The sequence below is a fragment of the Danio rerio genome, chromosome 12, assembly GCF_049306965.1.
Source record: "Danio rerio strain Tuebingen ecotype United States chromosome 12, GRCz12tu, whole genome shotgun sequence".
NCBI lineage: Eukaryota > Metazoa > Chordata > Actinopteri > Cypriniformes > Danionidae > Danio > Danio rerio.
In genome coordinates, this window is record NC_133187.1 from 10,808,712 (window position 1) to 10,835,720 (window position 27,009).

General features: G+C 38.2%; 1 protein-coding gene across 9 annotated transcripts in view; it reads right to left on the reverse strand.

The window, feature by feature from the left end:
* mpp2b (MAGUK p55 scaffold protein 2b) overlaps window positions 1-27,009 on the reverse strand; it is a 101,044-nt gene that overhangs the window by 58,745 nt on the left and 15,290 nt on the right. For 5 of the 9 annotated variants that reach the window (XR_012387531.1, XR_012387532.1, XM_073917547.1 and 2 more), the window contains 1 exon segment: window positions 17,327-17,406. Coding sequence is in view for 6 of the 9 variants with exons in the window: in XM_073917547.1 (XP_073773648.1) it covers window positions 17,327-17,357 (31 nt within the window). In the remaining 3 variants the exon portion in view is untranslated. 9 annotated transcript variants of the gene reach the window in all.

The following is a 27,009-nucleotide window of genomic DNA, read 5'->3' on the forward strand; positions in this document are numbered from 1 at the left end:
TGAATTGAATTGAATTGAATTAAATTGAAGTGTTTCCTAGAGATGGGTTGCAGCTGGAAGGGCATCTGCTGCGTAAAAACTTGCTGGATAAGTTGGCGGTTCATTCCGCTGTGGCGACCCCGGATTAATAAAGGGTCTAAGCCGACAAATAAATGAATGAATGAAATGAAGTGAAGGTTAAAAGATAAAGATGTTTTTTTATTGTTATTTATGCAATTGATTGTTTAATTTCTGTATGAAGCACTGGATAGAAAAAAACTTGATCATTCCAGTCAATCTGAATGAATGAAATCTTTCTAAATAGAGCTGGGGCCGGTTGCACCAGCACTGCGTAAGTTAAAATGTAGCCTTACTAAATATGTGTGTGTTGCACCATTGAACTTAGTTCAAATGCTACATTCTAACTAAATATTTACGGCAGCATCCCCCCATTTATAACAGTAGAAAAGAAACGACGATGAGATTAGTTTACATTGAGGAGCTCGCCATGATAATGAAAAATGATCTCCCTCTACTCACAGCCTTAATTCCCTCCCAAATCTTGCATTTCTTTTCTTTTTTTTCTTCTTCTTTTTTTTTTTTTTTTGTTTTTTTTGTTTTTTGGTGTCTGAACGAAGAGTTTATATTGTTCCAAGGAGTTTTTTCTGTTAATTTTATCCATCAAATAAATCGAGAATTTCTTCATGACTGAGTTTTTCTCTCTGCTCTTTTCTATTTCATGTGTAGGAAATAAAAAAAGAAGTTAAATTTTTTTAACAACTTCATGGGTATTTCATTTACATTCATGGCTCGCAATGCAGGTATGTGATTTGTCTGGTATAGTGACTGACTTTAATGTAATGTACTATAAACATGTAATTTGTCATTTTTTTAAATTTTCAATTTAATAGGAGATATATATTTAAATAAAGAAGTTTTAAATGCTTCTCATTGGATATTATGTCATTCAATGTGACTACGCCTGACTTAATAGAGAGCTTACAACCTACTAACTACGGTTTGCCTTAAGAACATTTGATGTAACCGAAGTAAAAACAATTTAGTTACAAACTAGCTAGTATTTACTAAGCACCTCTAGTTTGGACTTTACAGTCTAGTTTAAGAAAGGACTCATGAACAACTGGTGCAACCCTACCCTGTTATATTCATCTGGTAAAATTGTATTCATATCGCAATGTACTGTATAATGTGGCAAAACAAAATATCACAATGTTAGTTTATTCCAATATCTTGCAGACCTAATATTTAGTGTTTAGCAGAAAAAAGAATCTCAGAAGGTTTTGAAACAATTTGACTAAATAGTAAGTAAATGTTACTTTTTGTTATCTTTCCCTTTGATGTACATTATAAGCAGTGGTGTAAAGTAGAAAATTACAAATACTCAAACTCCTGTAATTGAGTAGTTTTTCTCAGGAATTGTAATTTACTAAGCAGTTTCAAAAATATGTATTTTTACTGTGCCCTGAGTACATTTTAGTGCTGTATTGGTACTTCTACTCCACTACTTTCCTTCAACCAGCAGCAACTGCTTCACATAGTACTTTACACATAGCAGGTAAATTGCATTATAATGAAGAGACTGTTTAGATGCATGTCACTGATGAGAAGATAACTAATGTTTACTGTGTGATGACCAACGTAAATGGCCTAAACACCCAGCAGGCACAAGACGTCAACATGAGGTCAGATTGACATTGTACCCCAACGTCATGGGGACGTTGCATTTTGTTTGGAAATTAAAATCGGGTTGACGTCAGAACCCAACGTCAGGCGGACGGCAATGTCCAACATCCAACCTAGGAAAGAATGTGAGCGCCTTAGTCAATCAGTAGACAGAATTAGTAATTGTGGAGTTCCTTAATGATCCCTTTTGGGCCCTATCCTGTTTAGTTTGTTTATAAATGACCTCCCACAAGTCTGTCCTACTATTAATATTCTGTTTGTATGCTGATGACACAGTTCTATATGGCAGCAAATTATTTAACCGAGATGTCTTTGATTGGTTGTGTGAATCATATCTTAAACGGTTTGTATGTTCTTCTCACAATCATTGACAGTTTCCCATCATCCTAATATATTCGTTAAAGGAGAAAATCTCAGGGTTGTCTCGGATTTTAAATATTTAAAATCTGGCACGTTGGCAACAGATAGTCCTTAAGGCTAACTCTGGCTTATTTACAGTTCTACTGTTGATAAGTGAAGTTTATTTATAAACTAATTTCGAGAGGATCACATGCTTATGAGTGCTTGCAGATGGCCCCGCATTATTTAATTTATGATTCACCAATCAGACGATTCCTAAGCCACTATAAATACCCTAAGTACCATATGACAGCCATCTTCGTTTTGCATAATCCCTACATCCACCCCTACTTCTCCTCCTTTCTTAGATTGGTGGAACGGTGGCCCAGTGGTTAGCACTGTTGCCTCACAGCAAAAATGTCACTGGTTCTAGTCCTTACCAAGCCAGCTGACATTTTTGTGCGGAGTTTACACGTTCTCCCCCGTGCTCACTTGGGTTTCCCCCGTATTCTCTGTTTTTTTTCCCACTGTTAAAAAACAATAACGGACTAATCCAAGTCGGCACCATAGACATGCTCCTAGTTAATAGTTATCTCTTAAAATCAATCACTATTTGTTCATTAGTTACTGCAGCAGGGGAGTTCTCGAGATCTACCTGAGCTCAAACTCCCCTCTCGCCCTGCACATGGGAGGGAGCCTCGGACCCGAGGATGTTATGAGCTCAGGGCTGTCACCCTGGACAGCATGCCAAACAAGCTTTATAATCAATCATCAGCTAAGTGTGAACTCTTGAAATGAGCATTGTCCCTGTTAAATAATATAAATTTCAAACCCCTAAAATCAATAGCCCCTTTCACACAGTGATACCGGTAAATTTCTGGAAAATTTCCGGAACGACTTTACCGGTATATTCAAAAAAGCGCTGTTCACACAGGCGAGGACGTTACGGAAATTTTCCAGAAAAGAGCATTCACACATCCATTCCAAAATACCGGTAAATTCTGACATCATTCACCACAAATGAGCTTTAAACGGCTGCGCTTGTATTTGTAAACATTTGACTAAATTACAAACTCTGTGGATGATCAATATTGTGAACAACTTTCGCAGGATCACTTTCGCATGTCGATATGTTCATAATATGTGCGTGTGCGGCGCTCATAGGCGCACACAAAGCTTGAAGGTAAACAAACAACGGCTTGTCATAAGCATCTCATCAATGATTATTTACACAGTTGGCATTAAGAAGAACATATAAACGTGATCTGACTAAATTCTAGCAGCTAAATGTGTCTGGAAAAATATTCAAAGGCTTTTATCCTCACAAACCGCGCGGACGTAAATGCGTCTGACTGTTGTGATTGGCTAAAGCAGACGTCTCTTGTCAGCACGTTCTAGACGTGCACGCGCTTATTACGGGAATCTTCCTTCTGCATTCACACAGCGCAGCATTCCGGCAAATTGCCGGTAATGTTACAACTTCTCTTTCCGGAAAATAGCCAGAACGAATTTACCGGTATTTTCAAAAAGGACCTGTTCACACATACAACCTTTCCGGAAAATTGCCGGCAATTTTCCGGAAAGGTCTGTATGTGTGAAAGGGGCTAATGACTAATGATGTTACAGCTTGACGTTGTGTGGACGTTACCACTATGACATCCGTCAGAAGTTGGATTCGGTTGTCATACCTGACAAATAAATGTCAGCATTTGACGTCAATATGATGTTGGTTTAAGATGTTGGCTCGACTTTGGATTTTGGTCACTTTCTAACGCAACCTAAAATCAACATCATTTGACTTCATTATTGGACATCAAATTAACGTCTTTACACGCTGGCTAGACATTGAATTTTGATCACCTGATGTCACAACCTAAATCTAACCTAATTTTTACATCTTATGATGTTGTGTGCCTGCTAGGCATTAACTAAATGCACTACAGAATGTTACGTTTAAACACATCCACAAATTACATGTACATCAGCTTTTTACAAAGTAATACTCACGACTCTTGAGTACTTTTGAAAGATCTACTTTTTACTCATATTTTGAGTAATATTTACAACAGATACTTTTACTCGCACCACATTTTTGAGTAAGTAATGGGTAAAGTATGATTAAGTATGATTTTTCCATCACTGATTATAAGTTAATATTCTGTTTTCTGTTTTATATTGCATTATCACATCCACTAGAAAAACACCAAAAATGTGCTGTTGAAGTAAATTGCATTCTTGAATACTAGCAAAAAAAAAATATAGCACTGTGTACTGTATTGCACATATTGTATACCTATTTTGTCACTTTAATATGCTAAATTAGATTCAATGTGGAAAATTATGAAAAGAAAAAACAATCAAATATTTAATAGACACAGCTGCCAAATGTATTTCAGAAAAAAAAAAAAAAAAACGATTTTACTTGGGTTTAGTGATTTAAACATAACCCTTAACCCTGATCCCTATTAAATGTATAGACTGTTTGTCAGGAGCTGAGCAATTACTTTAAGTGATCACAATTGATTTTACCTAGTAAAGACAATAAAACCCACAGATAGTAAAATGTAATCAATGTAATCATGATTGTTTTCGTTACCAGATGGCTTTAAAGCACAGAAAAGTATGCAGATCTTTTAATCAACTTTTCTAAATATACTATTTTGATACAGCTTTTAAAATTATACTATCATCTGTTATTATCTACTACAATAAACTGATGATGGCTTGTGATATTATTTAAATTCATCATTACAGTGCAAAACCACAATAAAAACTGAAGTCTCTATTCTCACAGTGACATCACAGCATGATTTTAAAGAGCTGAGCTGATGTTGACGCTCTGCATCTTACCTCCCGGACTCTCCAGAGATCTGATCGATCCAATCTCCTCCAGGGACAATCTGTTATAGAGACTCCCAGCCATAGTTCAATCTCACTGAAACCTCTTTTTTCCTGCCTCTAATTCACACGCGTCCCTTTCCTCTTTTCTGCTCGTTCACTTTTTCCCTTTGACGTCAGCATCGATTACCAGAAAGCCTCCCCACCTCTCATTCTTCCTCTCACTTGTCCCTTCAGATCTTCCTTTTCTTGACTGCTTTCTCCCAGTCTTCTTGATCTTCCTGTTTTTGTCTTCCCTCTTCACTTTATAAGGTAGTTTGAAACGACTGGGCGTCTTTGCTTTCTGCCTCCTAATTTCTTACTATCTGACTGTAAAAGCGCAGATTCCAGATACACAGGTTGCCAGAGAATTCAAGCCTCCTCCCCATCGCTCTCTCTCAGTGCCTGACAGACCCACTGAGAAAGCACAAAACTAAATGCAGAGATCTAATAAGAGGAGACAGCGCAGAAGATGGAGAGAACACATACAATCCAATTTTCTTAAACGTTTCTCCTATGAAATTACATCGTCAGTGAATGAAGATGTCTATTTATGAATCTCAGATCTCAGTTGACTGTGAGAAAACACTGTAGATTCTGAGGTCTCGACAGTATCTCTTACATGTCTCATTTCTTGTTTGATGTGTTCCTTTGTATCTACACTTTAGCAAAATTAAAACAGCAAACAAACAAACATATAAATCTATTTTTATATTTAAATATAAATTTTAATGCATTTACCTAAGCCACATACCTTTTATGCAGATATTACAGAACCATTTAAACCTAATCAATGTATTATATGCCACCTTTAACTGCAACCCAAGGAGACCACGATTTACGTGGCCGGAGGTACGTATGGCCGCATTTTGTTTTTTCGAGCGAATGCTACAGGGCGGTGTGAACGGAGGCCCGCAGGAGGGGGAGCCACTCGTGGTGACGACCGGGTTCGAGTCTGGGGAAGAGCGGTTACAGAAATCAGGTAAGATGAAAAACAAAATACAAAAAACAAAAGCGAATGAGTTCGTGACGGGGCGAGAATGCGGTGCAATCTGAAAACTCGTCTAAACTGGACGAGGGCTTTTGCTTTTCTTTTCTGGACGGCTTGTGTAAATCGTTGCTTGGGTTTAGGGAAGGAGGAGAAGGAGGGTGGCTAGGTTGGCTGATTGGCCGGCCGCCTAGTCGATCGTTCAGTCATTCAGTCAGACAGTCAATCGGAAAGACGGTCGCTCGACAGCGGCCTCCGGTGGCTTTTCACGTGACGACTAGGTTCGAGTCCGAGGAAGAGCGGTTCCAGAAATCAGGTAAGATGAAAAACAGAATCCAACATATAAAAGCGAACAAGTTCGTGACGGGGCGAGAATGCGGTGAAATCGAAAACTCGGTCAAAATCGGACGAGGGCTTTTGCTTTTCTTTTCTGGACGGCTTTTGTAAATTGTCGCTTGGGTTTAGGGAAGAAGGAGGAGGGTGGCTGGGTTGATCGTTCAGTCATTCAGTCAGTTGGTCAGTCGGACAGATGGTCGCTCGACAGCGGCCTTCGGCGGCTTTTCACGAGAGAACAGCAACACTCACTACGTCCTCCATATTTTTTCTGACACACTTGTTTACATGAGACCATCTTAATGCAATTAAAATGAGATTTTTGCTATTCATTCATTCATTTTCTTTTCCGCTTAGTCCCTTTATTAATCCGGAGTCACCACAGCGGAATTAACCGCCAACTTATCCAGCATATGTTTTACACAGTGGATGCCCTCCCAGCCGCAACCCATCACTGGGAAGATTTTTGCTATATTGAACTTTAAAATGTACCTCATGTAAATGCAATAAATCTATCTAGATGATGCAATTAAACTCAAAATTACTGTAATTAACATGTTTTGTACTTGATTTTATTCAGAGAATACAGTGCATCTGGAAAGTATTCATAGCGCTTCACTTTTTTCAAATTTTTTTTTTATGTTACAGCCTTATTCTAAAATGAATTAACTTCATTTATTTCCTCAACATTCTACACACAATACCCCATAATCACAATGTGGATTTATTTATTTTTAATTGTTGCATATTTATAAAAAAGTAAAAAAGCTGAAAAATCGCATGTACATCAGTATTCACAGCCTTTGCTCAATACTTGATGCACCTTTGGCAACAATTACAGCCTCAAATCTTTTTGAATATGATGCCACAAGATTGGCACACCTGTCTTTGGGAGTTTGTGCCCATTCCTCTTTGCAGTACCTGTCAAGCTCTATCAGGTTGGATGAGAAGTACAGCTATTTTGGATGGTGTACAGCTATTTTCAGAGCTCTCCAGAGATGTTCAATACGATTTAGGTCTGGGCTCTGGCACTCAACCACATTTACCGTGTTGTTGTAAAGCCACTCCACTGATATTTTGGCGGTGTTCTTTGGGTCATTGTCCTGCTGGAAGAGAAAAATGTCTCCCCAGTCTGAGGTCAAGAGCACTCTGAAGCAGGTTTTCATTCAGGATGTCTCTGTACATTGCTGCATTCATCTTTCCCTCTATCCTGACTAGTCTTCCAGTTCCTGCAGCTGAAAAACATCCCCACAGCATGATGCTGCCACCACTATGTTTCACTGAAGGGATGGCATTAGCCTGGTGATGAGTGGTGCCTGGTTTTCTCCAAACATAACGCCTGGCATTCACTCCAAAGAGTTCAATTTTAGTCTCATCAGTCCAGAGAATTTTGTTTCTTATGGTCTGAGAGTCCTTCAGATGCCTTTTGGCAAATTCCAGGCGGGGAGTGGCTTCCGTCTGGCCACTCTACCATACAGGCCTGATTGGTGGACTGCGGCATATGTGGTTGTCCTTTTGTAAAGTTCTCCTCTCTCCACAAAAGAACACTGGAGCTAAGACAGAGTGACCATCATTATTATTATTATTATTATTTATTAAATGCTTATTTATATTTGTTTTTTTCAAAACAAGCTAAGATTTGTTCACCTGTCAGGTTTTGAACCATATGGGACATAAGACGTTTGTTTGGATGTAACCACAATTCAATTTTGACCACACTTCGTTATTATTGTTCATTTATTCATTAAATAGTACTTGAAACTATTTTTTGCACTTAACCAACAAAATTAATTATGTAGACTAATGGATGTCGGTGCGTACAACACCATTTCCTTATCTTTGAAATAGAGAAAGAGAAAGTGAAAGTAAAGGTGGATTGGAGGAGGCTCATTGTTTATCCTTGCGCTGCAGATGGTCTGTTTAACTGTTTTCTCGCTAGTGAAGGGTTCAGTTGTTCCACTTGCAAAGTTCGCCATGTAAATAGCAAATTGACTCCTAAAAGGAATGGGGGATGAGACTCAGATTGATTAATGCTCAAAACACACCCATAACTCAACAGGAGAATAAGCTGCAGAGCAATAAGGGGCAGAGCATGTTTATCCATCCAGCAAAAGTGGATTCGGACATGCTCTTAATGCTTTTGCGCCCTTTGCTTTAGACTTTGCGCCTAGATCATTAAAATAGAGCCCACAAACATAGTCATTGTTCAATTTAAATTGAAATTCCAAACCTTTGGACTAGAAAACTTAAATGAGAGCAGTTACAGCAAAATATGACTGCATTACATATTCATGTATTCTGACAACTTAAGCAGCAGGCTGGTACTGTGGGCATTACACTATTACAGTTAATCTGTAAACAACCCCAAGATAATCACTGTAATTCTACCGCACACTGCTGGTATATTTCTGTTCAGTGTGACATCACAGAGAACGGTTTATTTATATTTATTTGGAGAACCACTGCCTTATTAACGAATGTGCAAAAGACTGTAAATGAATGCATATTCATCATGCACAATGTGCTAAAGTGCAAACATAAACACTGTAAATCCAAACCTTGGAATATAAATACAAAAACAAACAACAAAACAGTGTGGAGAGCGCGTACAGTTCTGACAGCTGGGTAAAGCAGTAAGTTACGCTGTATGATCTGTTAGTTGTCACAATGTTGGCAGCTAGTGTTTACTTATGGCTAACTAGACCTCATTATTACAATAGTCAACTGAGGGGATTTGAGCCTTGTATCCTTCAGACAGTTAAATGAGGACACTGGAGTACACTGACACTTCAGTAATGACAAGAAAAACAGTTTCTTTAGCTAATCGAGTGAAGGAATGACAGCAGGTCCTAATTATTATGATGCAAAGTACTGAATATCAATGTTCACAAGCTAAGGGGAAAGTTAAATGGGCTCTTTCCATTGCTAAGGAAGATGTCCATGCTGCTGCCACTGACCGACAACAGGTTTTAACAACTAACATCCTCCTGTCCAGACCCAGGACAGTCTTGTCCACCTTATCAGCTCAGGACAATCTGTTCAAGCACCATTTTGCCACTTCATTCAGTGAGCAATCAAGCAGGCCTTCTGGATCAGCATGTTTAAGTGCTTAGAATCTGCTGAAATGGTTTTTGCTCCCTCAGCAGACCACAATACAGAAAGGCATGCTGGATACGATACTAGAGACTGGTTACAAACCCGAGTAGCATCTAAGGCTCTGAATCCATCTGGTATTAAAATGCATTTTCAGTTATTCAATCATAAGTCATTCTACCTGATATTAATAGGGGTTGAAATTAAGTTTTTGTAGCCATTTGTGATTCTTCATTGAGATCTTTACCTCATTTTGTCACACTCTGTATCTGTATACCTGTACACAAGTATCTGTAACTAGGGGAGTGACACTGACAACAGAGGTGCGGATCCACATGCAGGTTTATTAGCCAGGTCAGGCCAGCAATGGTCAAGACAGGGCCAAACAGATGTATACAGACAATCCAGAATCATAGTCAATAGGCAGGCAGATGGTAAGAGGCAAGCAGCAAACAGAATTAAACAAACAAACAAGGCAAGGATCAAAAACGTAGGGATGGCTGACGTGAAACTGACGTTTTGACACAGTGTCGAGATCCCGAAGCGCAAGTGTTTCAAAACACTGCACTGAAGCATTAGCCTAAACACCCAGGTCACGTGACTACAGTGTTTTGAAACACCTGGTCACGTGACTAAAACGATTTAAAGAGCCCATATTATGGGTTTTTGAAAATTCCCCTCCATGTAGTGTGTAACACAGCTCTAAGTGAAGTGAAGTATCCAGCTAAGGCTTAAATCTGTAAGAACACAGTGTTTAAAACTGTTGATTCATCTATAAAAGAGTCGACTCATAGTGCTTCAAACGAGTCGCCTTGATCACGATTCATTAGGTGTTTCGCCATGACGTACGAACGAAACCAAGTTATTCACGTGCACGCGCAAACCCGGGAGATTTCAAACCTGAGGCCCCGCCCTCTGACGCGAAACCCAGACACACACATACACACACCCACAAACACACACACAAACATGCCGGTTGATTGAAGTCACACTGCAGATGGATATATTGAGTCTCTACCCAAAGATGAAACCTCAGCATTATAACCAAGCAGTTGGAAACTTCTGGAAGCTACATGCTACAAAGAATACTTCATCTGAGTTTGTTAAAGGAAGGATCAGTAAAGAGTAACTGATGGACGTCAGGATGGGTTTCTTCCATTTCTCAAGTGTAAGTACGTGCGGTTAAAGTTGTTGCCTCGTTTACTCAAGCTTGCAAATGTATTTAGTTGTGATTTGTTACTTGTAACCGCGTGTACTGTATCAGGTTAACTGGATATATTATCTTATCGCGTGCAAAGTCACGTTAAAAACGCGACGCGTGCTGTTTGTTTATGGAGCTCCGTGCTAGAGTTCTGCTCCCGCGATTTATTCGGAAATTTATTCCCGCGGCTGTCCCCGCGCCAGATTTCTGCGGCGCGGGAATAAATTTCCGAATAAATCGCGGGAGCGGTCGGTAACGGGTTTAATTTGGGACGGGAGCGGGCTGTCTAGCAATATCACGGATATTGCTATGTGAATTAGAAAGAGAGAGTCTGCTTGGTATGAGAGAGCGTATGAGAGAGAGCGAGAGAGAGAGCGAACGAACGAACGAGCTTTGTGCTGTGTGGCTGTCTGGACTGTATACTGGGTGATATTTGGTTGTGTTCTCCGCTCTAGCGGGACCGGGCGCGGCGGGCAGAAAACGGAGCGGGTTCTCAGGCTAAAACCTGGCGGGTGCGGGCGGAAGCGGGAGCGTTGTCATCCGGAGGTGTGTGTGTGTTTTTGTGTTTGTGTGGTATGGCGAGTACACGACTGTCTCCTTCGTTCGGTTATCCGTGGCACTATCCACTCGCCATAGTGTGGCAGCTAAAATCCACGCATACACTATCGAGCGTGTATGAACTGTGATTACTTTTTAAATTGCTGATTAGCTATTGGCCATTTCCCTCTCTGACTGAAGGCAGTCGACCAATCGCGACAGACTGTCATCGGTCCAATCAGCGCAGATTAGCTCCGCGCTAAGGAGGGGTTTGGGAACAAATGAATCACTGGACGATTCATACAGGAGTCGCTGGGATAATTAGGTAAAAATAAATGCAGATTATAAGACCATGAAAGTGTTTTTTGACCTTGCATGCATATTAGACTGTTGTTGGAGACTCTTACAACCAAGATATGACCCTATTTCATGTATAATATGGGCTCTTTAAAGCATTGATTATTTCAGAAGAGTTTCGAGACAAAGTACACTGAGAACAAAGTATACACTGATCTGATTCATGAAAATTCATACCAGGTGTAAAGTGAAGTTAAATGTCTAAAACTAGCTTTTAGTCTAATCTGATTTGTTAAGATTAATTAAAAGCTACTTCTGTTTGAAATCCAGAGCTATGAATTATTACCCAACTAGCAAGTTTGTTTTTAAAATACATTTAATAGACATCTAACTTTAGACGTCTTGTCTGAGATAAGGCTAAATTTGGGCTGTCACTGAAAATCTAATCTTCACATTCATGTTTATTAGATAACAGGTTTATTTTTGGACTATTGTTAGACGTGAATTAGATTTTCACTGACATCCCAAATTTAGCCTTGTTTCAGCCAGGATGTCTATATTTGCTTCTGTTTATTATATATTAATTGGTCAAACTGTACCATATAGTCACACCTAAGTGTCACTTTACGAAAACTTTACTCCTCTCAGGTGGATTAATCTGCCAACCTTCGCCTGAACTGCAGCTACACCAGAAGTACCTGAAGATATGCCATTTGTTCCTACACTTTAAGTCACCCTAAATGTGGCATTTCATAGGCAATTGAAAAGATCTTTGCCATATGACTCACAAATCATATTTTAGCATGTCTCATTTCACCCATCATATGGAGCTAATTTTGCACCTCCAATGACAAGGTGCTGTAACTATTTGCATAAATTAGATCTTGAGTCATTTTACTCATACTTTAAAGTCTGCAAAAAGTCATTAAGTAGACATTAGAGGACAGATAACACAGGACAAAAACAAACATCTCGAGGCAGGTAGTACAATCACACAGCCCCAGAGGGAGCAACTCAGCTTTTGGGTCACTAACCTGTGAATAACTGTAACGTTTTCCCAGGTCGCCCCATTTGTTATTCACATAAATGGCAAGTTCACCTCATTTTTCTTGTTCTTCTCGTCTCTTTTCTGTGTGTGTGCACAATCCATTCAGTGCAATCACAGAGCTGGAAGTATCGGCTTTGAGCCAAGATTCTGTGCTGTGTAAGAGACTACAATGTGTGTATTCTCATGACTGCAGGTCAGCACTGAGAGCTCATTCATTTCAAATCAGAAAACAACTAATGGTCAAAAAATAATTGTAATTTAGATTTTATTTGAATTCTTTATGCTTAAGCAAGACTGCACCTATCATGTTTCAACATTTAGAAGCTGTTTGGACAGAACTGTGTGTAGCTATGCTCTGCCCACAGTCATTTTAGAGTGATAAAAACACAAGTTTTTTTTATTATTTCCTGACATTACAATAGGATCCAAATCCCAGCTGGCAACTTGACGTAGCCGTGTGATTTTCTACAACCACTGATATTGATTGACAGGCCAGTATTACCATGTCTCATCATTAACATGTATAAACATGTCCATAAGTAAGGATTTGCAAAGAAACTGGGATTTAATAATATTAGAGGTGTGAACCTACACTGGTCTCACGGTTCGGTTACAATTATCATGCCATCGATTCGGCTCAATTTGATATCTCGGTGCATCACGGTGCATTGACGATGCTTTCCGGACACAGTTTTATATTTTTTTTCACAGAACAGCAATTTTTGTATTAAAATGTATTAATATATTTAAATAAACTATTTGGAATAGAATTTTGTCCTTTAATACAAACAGTCAGATATATAAACTGTCCCTTCAAACAACACAAGCATTTACGGCAAATAAACAAATATAAATATCCCGCTCGCTTTCTGAGCCTTGTTCTTTCTTACACCTCTTTGATTGGTCACACGCTCAACAGAAAGGGCTGTGATTTCTCTTACGCGCTGGCGCTCTTCACACTTGAGTGATACTGATAAACTACAGCTACTATCACAGCTGATCGCTGTAACAGCCGAGAGGACAGGAAAAAGTCATGCCAGCAGGTCAAATTTCCACAGTGAGAGAGAGGGAGAGAAATGGAGTTTACTTTCATTCTCTCTATTGCAGTGAAATAGGGACTTCTGCTGTAAGTGTCAGTGAAAGACTGTCCAGAAAACACACACGCAGTGAAATTGTGCACAGCTTCTGCGTTTTTAAGTAGTTGGAGCATTGTAAATACTCGCGCTCGCCTTCCTCGCAATAGTAAGCTACGGCGACATATGAAATAAGTGACTTCAGTATATAATAATCAGTTATGATTATTACTGAACCGATTCCGAATTGTTTGCGTCTGCATTGCGGTGCACCAAATAAACAATTAATTTTGACACCGCTATAAAATATCTCCAACTGCACTTCAAGAAAAACCAGTGAGTGCTACACTTATTTTTTAAATCAAAAAATACTTTGTGAGCTTTGTAATTCATAACCGCTGGATTCAGCAAAGCTGCATAATGTACACAACTATGAACGAGGATGCTCTAATCACACAACAGGTGTCCCAGTTTAAAGGCGTAAATGAGGTTCATTTTGTACCATAACTTGCATGTAATGCGTGTCTATTAGTGACCTGCACAGGCCTTAAATCTAAGCCCTAGCCTTAGATCAGGGTTCCTAGATTAAATTAATTAAATTGTAATTGACCGTAGCAACAGGAAAATAGCTTAAAATAGGCTTCTCTGAAACTGTGAAAATTTCACTTTAATTTTATTTAGGCAAGATTATTATTTTATCTGACAACCCAGTTCGTGTCTTAGCATTGTTGAAGCATATAGCGGACTTGTTTTGAAGCACTTCACCTCAAATGTTATTCGTTCTTCAATTATATCTAGTAGATAACTGACCAACAACAATATATATAAAACTAAGAGACAAACTATACAAAATTTGATTTAAAAAGATATTTTTACCAAGAAAAATATACAAATGATATTTTTGTTTGAACCCATCCACTACTCAACTGTGCGGGTGGATGATTTGTTTCGGGGCGGGGCGGTGCTGTATTTGTACCTTGGAATAAAACCATGCAGGTGCCCCTAGACTTAAGGGGGTCACACACCAGATGCGCCGCTCGGTAACTCAATGTTTCCCGCCACGTAGCGCCATGCATTTTAGAATTCTAAACATAGGTTTCTATCAAGGTACGCACACCAGCACCGCAAGTCGGCGGCTGTCTTTGGCACCCAGTCATGACTTATGACATTGTTTATATTTCTGCTGTGCCACAGAGCGACATCTGAATACTTTTATTTTAAATAACGTGCGAATGTGCTGGTGTGCGATACTTTCAACTGTCTTGTGCATGCCGTGTCGCGGCACCGAGGGGCGCATTCGATGTGTGATCTGCTTAACAAGTTGTGCATTGTGCATAACCAGTTGTCTCTTCATTTAAAGTTGTCACTATTTGAAAAGTTTACAAGAAGTTTGTCTTTCCTCAAGTTTTAGGTTCGCCATTGGCAATTTTTCTCTTTATGTTCTCTGTTGCACTTGGTTGGAAATCTCTATACGCAAGGCATCACTGGCACTTCTGAACTGCATGTATTATATGTCATTTAACTGTTTTTAAAGTTTTTTTTTAAAAGCAGGCCCAAAGCCCAATATGCATGCTAGCGTAACAGCAAAACAGCATAACATGTTAAATGCAAGCACGTTTTGCATTTGTATGTATCTCATTCGTCTTACTGTAGTATTTGTGGCTGTGGGTCTCTGTTTTATCATGCCTGATAAACACATTTTGCTGTGTTTATCCTGACATTTGATCTGATTATCCTTCTCTGAAATTAAATATCATGAGAGACCGGCTCTTTTTCATTTAAAGACACAAGCAAAAACAGCTACAATTCCTTCTGACCCAAAAATGACATTTTCAAAAGGGTATAATAACTGATCTGATAAATATTACAAGATACACAAGACTTATAGTACATCTTGTTTAAAGGCCAAACTTGGAGCCCTTTAATTTATAGCCATTAACTCAGTGTGACGTGATCTTTTAAAAATTATTCAAAATTTTAAAGAATTGTTATCAGTAGTTTACAGAAGTAAATAAAATAATTAATAGTTATCTACTGACTACACCATTAGAGGCACTAAACAGAGGTCAATTTTATGTTTCAATAATTAATAAACACATTACCATCCTCAAGAAAACAGACCCAATTCAAATGTCAAATAATGCACAAATTGTATTACAGTGCATCCGGAAAGTTTTCATAGCTCTTCACTTGGTACAGCCTAATTCCAACATGGATTAAATTTATTTATTTCCTTAAACTTCTACACACAATACCCCATAATGACAATGTGAAAAATTTTCTTTGAAATTTTTGCAAATTTACACACAAAAAAGCTGAAAAATCACATGTACATAGGTATTCAAAGCCTTTGTTCAATACTTTTGAGAAAATAGCCATTTTCAGATCTCTCCAGAGATGTTTAATAGGATTTAGGTCTGGGCTCTTGCTGGGCCACTCAAGGACATTTACAGAGTTGTTGTGAGGCCACTCCATTAATATTTTGGCGTTGTGCTTTGGGTCATTGTCCTGCTGGAAGATAAACCATTGCCCCAGTCTGAGGTCAAGAGCACTCTGAAGCAGTTTTTCCTTCAGGATGTCTCTGTACATTGCTGCATTCATCTTTCCCTCTATCTTGACTAGTCTTCCAGTTCCTGCTGTTATAGTATGAGAGTCCTTTAGATGCTTTTTGGCAAATTTCAGGTGGGGAGTGGCTACCGTCTGGCCACTCTTCCATACAGGCCTGATTGGGGGATTGCTGCACAGATGGTTGTCCTTCTGAAAGGTTCTCCTCTCTCCACAGAAGAATGTTGGAGCTCAGACAGAGTAACTATCGGGTTATTGATCTAAGGCCTTTCTCCCCCGATCACTCAGCTTAGATGGCTGGGCAGCTCTAGGAAGGAAGAGTCCTTTTGGTTACAGACATCTTCCATTTTCGAATGATGGAGGCCACTGTGCTTATTGGAACTTTCAGAGCAGCAGAAGCCTTTCCCAGCCTTGTGCCTCGAGACAATGCTGTCTCGGAGGTCTACAGGCAATTCCTTTTTTATTTGTAAGAAATTTGCAACAATTTCAAAAAATCTTTTTCACATTGTCATTATGGGGTATTGTGTGTAGAATTTTAAGGAAATACATTAATTTAATCCATTTTGGAATAAGGCTGTAACATAAAAAAATTGTGGAAAAACTGAAGCGATATGAATACTTTCCGGATGCACTGTATGTACAGTTGCACTGTAAAAAATCTAAGCTGATGAATATTAATAGGGATCAGCACTCATCTGATGATGTCTCCTGTAATATTTAGTTCACAGATGTATTTCCATTTTCAGGCACTGTATTAAATTGTTTAATTCAAATTTTTTCATTCATTTTTCATCAACTGCTTCTACACTGTCTTTAAAAAACAGTAAGTGATGTAAGCTCTAAACATTATCTTCAGATACCAGTCTCTTCACCACGATTTTTCATCATCCATTCTCCACAGCAACTCCCCTGTTCTCAGAATAGTTTCTGTACAGGAGGACAGTGATCATCTCTCTGTTTTTCTCCAGCAAGAGAACATCATAACAGAACAATGCATTGATTTCCTTCTGTGAAGCTGTCCAAAGAAACGCAATGATATTGACTCGAGTGTCTCTCAGATGAAAGCTAAAGCTTGAAGCTTGGCGGATGTGTGGAGACTCAGCGAAGCTCAAACATTTAATCCTGGTTTATTGTGAGGTTTCAGCCAAAAAAAAAAAAAAAAGGCTGACTGGCTTGTTACTGTCACTGACTTTCTCCTCATTATTTTAACAAAATGCTTTTGTGGACTAACAAGGTTTTCAGATTGGTAACAGACCTTGTGTTCAGTAAATCGTTAAAATAAAGCATCTTACCTGAGTCAGAGCTGGCAGATGCCACTGGCATTTTTGTTTTCTTGAGTGTTTGTCCACGTATTAAAGTTGTCTGAAGCCAACTAGAGAGAAAGAAAAAAAGTGAGAGAGAGAGAGAGAGAGAGAGAGTTTCTGAGTGAAAAGCAAGTTTATCACATGGTCAGCTCAAGCCTTTACCCCAAATCCACCCTCTCTGCAGAGAGCTACAATACATTCACTGCTGGTAGATTACGTACAAGTTATAGTTCTTTACTGAATAACGATTACACAACAAAATTACAGCAATGTTATATATTAGATTAAACATTTTACATAATAAGTTTGACAATAGAATTAACTTTAGGTTACATTTTGGAAAACATATTACGGACTTGATTTTGTACAACGTTGGTATTGTACAAAAGTAAAAACCTTTTATATCATCATGTATAATATATATAGTGGAAACCGGAGCACGCGGAGGAAACCCACGTGAACAGAGGGAGAACATGCAAACTCCACACAGAAATGCCAACTGGTCCAGCCGGGACTCAAACCAGCGACCTTCTTGCTGTGAGGCAACTGTGCTAACCACTGAGCCACCATGTCGCCTCATTTTCTCGCCGATCAGTTTTCTGATCTCATATTTAAAACACTGTTACCTGTAGTCATGTTGTTACTGTGACATTTTTTGGGGATTTCTGAATAAATTAACAAAGGTTTATGTGGATACAGGGACACAAAGTTGTATAATGACCAGTGGTGGAAAAAGTACTGAAAAGTCATACTTAAGTAAAAGTACCATTACTTGCCTAAAAATGTAGTGCAAGTAGAGTAAAAGTACTTGTTTTAAATATTACTCAAAGTATGAGTAAAAACTAGACCATTCTAAAGTACTCAAGAGTAGTGAATGATGACATAACTCTGTGAAAAGTTGATGCATTTACATGTAATTTGTGGATGTGTGTAAACGTAACATTCTGTAGTGCATTTAGTTATTGCCCAGCAGGCACACAACGTCATAAGACATTAATATTAGGTTTGGTTTGATTAAGAATGAGATGTCAGGTAACCAAAATTCAATGTCATTCAATGTCTAGCCTGCGTCTAAGGACAACATTATTTTTATGTTCAATAATGACGTCAAATTACGTTGAAACCTCTAACCAACGTCATAATGACGACAAATACTTACATTTATTCGTCAAGTATGGCAACCAAAATCCAACATCTGATAGACATCATAGTGGTAACGTCCACACAACGTCAAGCTGTAACATTATCAGACGTTGATACTTGATTGATTTTAGTTTGGACGTTGATGTCGGCCTGACGTTGAGTTCTAATGTCAACCTGATTTCTGATTCTAATGTCAACCTGAACGTTGGGGTACAACGTCAATCTGCCGTCATGTTGATTTTTTTTTTTTTTTTTTTCTGAACTACTCATGAATCCTTATGCACGTCCAACTAGTGAGTTTACACTGAATAACAATAGAAAAGTGTTCTGTCAACATCAACATGAACAGGAGTTGTGAGTAGTTAAGGATGAGTAAATAGTGATGGACAAATTTAGCATTTTGGCTCTAAAAGCTAGACACTTGTGTGTGTATATATATATATATATATATATATATATATATATATATATATATATATATATATATATATATATATATATATATATATACATACACACACACACACACACACACACACACACAGTGTTAAACAACATTATCTACAGTGGAGTTTAAAGGCACTATCGTATGGCGTGACAGACTACACACACTGTTAAATTTAGCTCTCAGTGAAGCTGTTAAACTCTGACTGCGCACCTCAGCAAGACTTTGCATTACCCAGCTGAATGTGCGCGTGAGAGAGAAAGATTGTGTAAGCGTGTGTGTATGTGTGTGTGTTACGCTCCAGTACTCTCTACCAGTCTTCTTAGCTTACTGTCAAAAACAAACCCTAAGAAGAGAAACATGACAGTGTTTGAGCGTGAAGCGCTACTACCATGCTAATCCAGTGTTTCTGGAGACCAACTATGATGTTATATTAATGATAACATCAAAACACAACGTTTCCCTTTGGTTTACCAGACAAATGAGATGATTTTCAACAACAAAGATCACTGGCCACAGAACACAACAGTGCAAGAAAATATATTATTTATTACAAAACATAATAGTGCATATTGCATAATGCATTTTCATAATATAATCCCACTTTAATAATACTGGATTTAAATACTCCCTCTGATATCAACATATTGTGGAATTCATATCATAGTTATTAGAGGAATCTGCCTAATGTTTCATGTCCATTAGTTTTCTTATATACAGTTGAAGCTAGAATTATTCGGCCCCTTTGAATTTCTTTTTCTTTTTTTAATATTTCCCAAGTGATGTTGAACAGAGCAAGGAATCTTTCACAGTATGTTTGATAATATTTTTTTCTTCTGGGGAAAGTCTTATTTGTTTTATTTTGTCTAGAATAAAAGCAATTTTTAATTTTTTTAAAAACCATTTTAAGGACAATATTATTAGCCCCTTTAAGCAATTTTTTCTCAACCGTCTACAGAACAAACCATCGTGATACAATAACTTGCCTAATTACCCTAACCTGCCTAGTTAACCTAATTAACCTAGTTAAGCCTTTAAATGTCACTTTAAGCTGTTTAGAAGTGTCTTGTAAAACATCTAGTAAAATATTATTTACTGTCATCATGGTAAAGATAAAATAAATCAGTGATTAGAGATGAGTAATTAAAACTATTATGTTTAGAAATGTCATGAAAAATCGTCTCTCTGTTAAACAGAAATTGGGGAAAAAATAAACGGGGGACTAATAATTCAGGGGGCTAATAATACTGACTTCAACTGTATATAACATAATTCGATAATTCCGAACAAAATGTGGTTTAAATATATGACTTTCCTGTGCATATTGAACAGCCTTTGCCGAAGCCCACATTACTGTGACCAGTAATAACTTAATCACAACCATTTGTCAGAAAGTGTTCCAGTTTTCTCAGATCAGTGCAGCTGCAAAAAATACTGACGTGGAAAGCGCTTTAAAATTCCTTTAAAAATAAATAAATGCAGAAAATTATTCTTTGTCATATTGTAATACAGTAAAGCCAATTTTCCACTATTCCTTGACTTACACTCATTGGCCACTTTATTAGGTACACCTTACTAGTACCAGGTTGGACCCACTTTTGCCTTCAGAACTGCCTTAATGCTTCGAGGCATAGATTCAACAAGATACTGGAAATATTCCTCAGTGATTTTGTTGTATATTGGCATGATAGTATCACACAGTTGCTGCAGATTTGTCGGCTGCACATCCATAATGTGAATCTCCCTATCCACCAGATCCCAAAGGTGCTTTATTGGATTCAGCTCTGGTGACTGTGGAGGCCATTTGAGTACTGTGAACTCATTGTCACATTCAAGAAACCAGTCTGGGATGATTCTCACTTTCTGACATGGCGTGTTATCCTGCAGGAAGTAGCCATAAGAAGATGGGTACACTGTTTTCATAAAGGGATGGACATACTCTGGTACGCTGTGGCATTGACAGGATGCTCAGTTGGTACTAATAGGCCCAAAGTGTGCCAAGAAAATATCCCCCACACCGTTACACCACCACCACCAGCCTGAACCACTGATACAAGACAGGATGGATCTATGCTTTAACGGTGTTGATGCCAAATTCTGACTCTATCATCCGAATGTCGCAGCAAAAATTGAGAGTCATCAGACCAGGCAACGTTTTTCAATATTCTATTGTCCAACTTTGGTGAGCCTGTGCAAATTATAGCCTCGGTTTCCTGCTTTTAGCTGACAGGAGTGGCACCCAGTGTGGTCTTCTGCTGTTGTAGCCCTTCCAATTCAAGATTGGATGCATTCTGCATACCTCGGTTGTAACGAGTGGTTATTTGAGTTACTGTTGCCTTTCTATCAGCTGGAACCAGTCTGGTCATTCTCCTCTGACCTCTGGCATCAAGGTATTTGCACCCACAGAACTGCCGCTCACTGGATATTTTCTCTTTTTTTTACATTCTAGCGATGGTTGTGCATTAAAATCCCAGTATATCAAAAGTTTCTGAAATACTTAGACCAGCCCGTCTGGCACCAACAATGATGCCACATTTAAAGTCACTTAAATAACCTTTCTTCCTCATTCTGATGCTCGGTTTGAACTGCAGAAGATCATCTTGACCATGTCTGCATCCCTAAATGCACTGACTTGCTGCCATGTGATTGGCTGATTAGAAACTTGTATAAACAAGCAGTAGGACAGGTGTACCTAATAAAGTGGCCAGTGAGTGTATGTCAATATTTATTGTTTTAGTTTTGGATGTATAATTTCTGTGATGTTTCTTAAATACTGGCACAGGTATTTGCATGAGGCTAGGGGAGTTGTAGGGAAGGTAAAAAGGGAAACATCTCTTCTTAATTTATGAATAAAACTTGTGTCTCATTGTTTATTAAGGATACGGTCATAGAACCAACTAGATTTGTCATTTTGTGTTTCGATTAAACATGTCTTTGTGACTTGTGAAAACTCTTTTTTTATCCTGCCACAACAATGCATGCAAGTTATACTGGAATCTACAGATAATAAAACTAAATAAATTTCATACAGGTTGTTAAATGCTTTTATATTCTTAAGTAAAAGTATTACCCATATAAAGTGGCATCAGAACTGACCTGAATGAACACTGCATTATCTTCAGCTTAATAATGACATCATTGTCTTCTGTATAGAGCTGCTTGATGAGCTCATTCCTTAACTAATTAACTTGGTTATTGAACTGAACACTGAACTGCCACTGTTTTCTTTGCAGAACAGAATTTAGACTAACATTTGATGACATTTGCATTATTGATACTGTCACTTTCCTCTTTATAACTGTGAAGCTGCTTTGTAAATCTGTTAACAAAGGTGACCTGATTGACATGATTGACTTGCAGCCAGAGTCATGAACTCACTGCCATCTGTGTGTGACCGAGCGTCTTCCTCTCTAACGTGTCTGTTGTGACATCAGCTTCCCTGAGTAGCAGATAAAGCAGCAATCAGCTGATCCTGCCGCACAGGAGTCTGAACACAGCTGTGTGTGTGTGTGTTACTGACAGCTGAGAGATAAGATGCTGGAGTGATAGACAAAATTACATCCCTACACAAGAAAAGGACCAGAAAAGCAGCTCTTTCTTGAAGGAATGAAAGGAGCCAAAATACAGGGTACATCTTGAAGGAATGCCACATGTGCTACTGATTCTGAACAAGTTGTCTCCTAAAGGAAGGTCTGTGTGTTTAGTGTCACCATGCAGGTTGAATTCCTGGACGTATTGTCTCATTAGTTTAAATCACTTGCTTTGCAACTATTTTATTTACAGCTGATGCAACTCACTCTAATGACAGTTTATTTAGGCATCGCTGAATTGGTCAATGCAAATATTTGAGAGTGTCTGCATGACAGCTGCGTTTTGAGAATTTTGGCCTGAAAATAGTTTTGGATCACAAAATCATTTGGACAACATAACTTTATAAACAAACTGAGAAAAATGAACTAGCACACCCTAAATCATATGCTTTTATACAGTAGCCACTTTCTAAAATTCATTCATTCATTTTCTTGTCGGCTTAGTCCCTTTATTAATCTGGGGTCGCCACAGCGGAATGAACCGCCAACTTATCCAGCACGTTTTTACATAGCGGAGGCCCTTCCAACCGCAACCCATCTCTGAGAAAACTTTCTAAAATGTTTTCATACAATTGGGTTGGCTGATGAAGAATATTATTATTATTATTATTATTATTATTATTATTATTATTATTATTATTATATATGACAACCATTTTCTCTCATTGATTGAGCTGTTTGCACGTGAGCTACACTCCACCTGCTATCGCACGTGAGTTCAGACTGCTTGAACTAGCAGCAGTAACGTTAGCATGCCAAGATGAGTGAAGTTCAAATAGAGGATGCCTCATCCTCTTATAAGTCGGACGTTTGGCAACATTTCAGTTTTACAGTCATTGCTTCAGACTGGTACGCTTTTTGACAGGCATACTGGGTCAAACAAAGCCGAAGATTTAAAAGCAGCTTGAGTAGGGACTTGAAAGGTTAAATCGTAGCATTGCTGTTACTGGCAATGCAAGCAACATGGACGTACTGTAGCAGCAACAGAAGCTCCATTGAATATACTGGGGTAAAATAAATGCTCATATTATAAAAACATGGAGGTGGAAAATGTAATTGCAGTGCTTCTTGTACAATCTGAGGCCCACTTTAAATCGGATATCACTCAGCTAGTGGAGATCGCTGATTTTGAAAGAAAACAGACCTTAAACGCACCGGTTTTTGCATTGGCATTCAGTTCGCCGGAAGCGCTTAACCCAGGTTACTGTCAAATCAAAAGTCCTACTAGCATGCTTCGGCAAATACCCTATTCATGCCTCACATTAAGAGTTTTCCTCCTACACTTAATCTTGCATTGCAAGCAGGTTTGAATGTCCCCCGTGTTAATCGATTGCTTGGTTGAGTGAGAAAAGTCGTTCCTTTTTTTTTTTTCATCGCAGTGCCACTGCAACAGCTGTGCTCGCGACAAAGCAAAAGATGCTTGAGATTGCATCACACAAGCTTACTGAGGATGTTACAACACGATGGAACAGCTTAATAAATATGCTGGAGCACTACCTCGAGCAACAAGCTGCAATAATGGCAATTCTTTTGAGTACAGAGGTATGCAAAACTGCACTTCAACTTGATACACTTGATAGCGCAGACATCAGCGTTTGCTGAAGAAATAGTAAACTTGCTTAAACCGCTGAGAAAGGCCACGACTGTCCTGTCTGATGAAAAGACGTCCACCCTGTCACTCATCGTGCCCTTAAAATCTATAATAGTACAGAGCTGACATTAGGATTCCACAACTATAGCCAACATGAAGACAGCCATCCATAAGAACCTCTCAGACAGATCCAAAAAGGTTCAGGACTATCTTCTAGAAAGTACTGCTGACTGAAAATGTAGATATTTTGTGGCCAAGTAACAAAGCAATACTGTTAAATTCACTTGAATAGAGTGCTATATTTTTTTTTTTCACCTTTACTTCATTAAGAAGTTGTCCTTTAACTTTGTCTCTGTCATTTCAATAATATAAAAAGTTTTTAAATTGTTTTCTTTTCCAGAGTCCGGCCTATTACATTTATTTTCTTAAAGAAGGTTCAGTTTAAAAGAAGAAAGTTGAAACAAAAGAAATACATTGCAAATTGTTAACTTATTGGTAATTTTTTAAATAAATCTTTTATTTGCATTTTAGTTTCATTTTCAATTTTTATTCCAAATATCATGATACATTAACAAATCGTGAACATTAGCTTATAATACACATTGTATTGTGTGCTGAGTGTATTGTTACACCCCTAATCAATACTAAAGTTTCTGATTAGTACCGTGCATTGGCACACATTTAATTTAGACAACTTTAGGGTCATTTTCTCAGTATTTAGATTTTTTTTAACCTTCAGATTTCAGATTTAAATAGTTTTAGCCAAATATTATTCTTTATCCAAACAAACCATATATCAATTAAATGCTTATTTACTCAGGATCACATATAGAATTTTTTTTTCATATCATTATTCTGAGAAAGTGTGAAAAACATTCTTATTAATAGGTTTAATCATTAATATTTTATTTTGCAGACTTCCCTGTGCATTGACTGACCGCTTGTCAACAAATAGAATTATTTCAAATGTCTGACAGGCAGATTGAGGCAAGCTGCTTAGTACAGTTCGTTTCACTTCTAAGGCAGGTATGATTTCTTAAGATACATATTTCTGTGATATTTTACACGAATGCATCAGTAGAATAACTGCCCGGTTTATATGACAAAACCGACTGAATTCACTAGTGAGTAAAAAGCTGTGATGAAGAAACAGATTTTAATTAAAAAGTACGTGCTCTAAATTTTCCACCCAAGAAGCCAGAAGATGATGATCTAAACCGCTTCATCTGTTATTTGCAAACTGCCATTTGCTGAAGCTTTTTTTTAAACTAAGATTTATTTAGCCCTAGAGAGACTTTTCTTATCACAGAGCAAGTCTGAATGTCTAAGGACAAACCTGCAACCTTTAAATCAGTGAGGATGTTTACATGGACACAAACACTCTAATTTCAATATGATTAAGACAGTACTAAACAGTAAGGCCCAATCCCAATTCTACCCTTAAGTCCTTCCAGTTACAGTACACCCTTGTCCTAATTCTCTTTAGCTTGAAGGTGTAGGACTAAGGGCTAGATACCCCGTGAAATGGAGATTTTCAGGAGCACACTCGAAACCAAGGGGTACTAAAATTTCACAGAATACACCATCTACAGCGGCAGCATGGGTGCTCACGGAAGTCAGGAGATGCACAAATTAGTATTTTTTTGCCCTTTTTGTGAATTTTTACAACAAACAAGCATTTGTTTTAATACATTTATAACAGCGTTCACGTTTTACTGTCATGGTTAAAAAAAATGCTAAAATAAAAAAACTAAATTTTGCTAACTATAATCTATGATAATAACTCCTGTGTAGCAGTTCCACAACATAGAATGGGCTTTTACAGTGTCTGCTATTATGTTAATGCTGTTTGTGGTGTGTTTAAATAGATGAATATGGCCACTGTGTAAATGCACAGTATAGTTATGATCTTATTGATACATATCGTTATAACATAATATATGCCTTTAGTGATTTCCTGAAAATATATACCAAAAAATAAAACAACCGGAATAACTACACCCGTCGACATTGTCAATCTCATATAAAGTAAGTTATTGCGACGACATATGATGACGTGTGAAGGTGCTTTAATGCTGCACCAATTCTTAAGGCCCGTACACACCAAGACATTTTTTACTCGCGTTTTCCGTCAATGTTTAACGCCTCGTGACTATATAAAGGCTGCCAATGTAATTGTGCACACCAACTGGCAAAACGCCAGCCGCAAAAGTGTCATTTAAAAAAAACAAAATGCAGTTTTTTTTTATTTGACGCGCCACGTTAAAACCTTCTCCACCAATCAGGTTGGCACTTTTGTTCACGTGCACGTAGCTGCTGAAGTTACAGTAAACAGCACTTGAAATCACTCAAGCGCAAAACTGTTAATGCGAGCGCTCATTGAAGAAGATGCCCAGAGCCGATATGAATATGGAGCTGCTTATTGCACTGGTGAACAATAATCATTTCTTCATCGCTAGAGCTGGAGCTGCTGCTTGAACCATTTATGCTTGTTCAAGTAACCAGTAACTTTAACAACAAGTGTGTGAAATTCCTCTCTTCCTCTTCTTCTGTGTTACAAGCGGGTGTCGGAAGCTTAAAGTTGTGTAGCGCCCTTCAACGTCAAGAAGTGATTTTGCATACTCTTCTGCCTGTGAAAATCGCTTGAGTTTGAATGCATAAAAACGTCTCGTAAAACGCTGATGATAAAAGCAAACGAAAAGCATCCCAATGTGTAGGAGCCTATAGGGGTAAATTTTGAAGCCCTTCCCCTTCACACTTTGTTTCAAGGGTCAAGGGGAAGGGGAAGGGGTGCAAAAATAGAACTGGGATTGGGCCTAAATGTAAACAGTGATTTAGATCCTGTAAACAGTGATTTACATCCTTTAATCCGACTAAAGTCATAATCGAAATAAACAGAAAT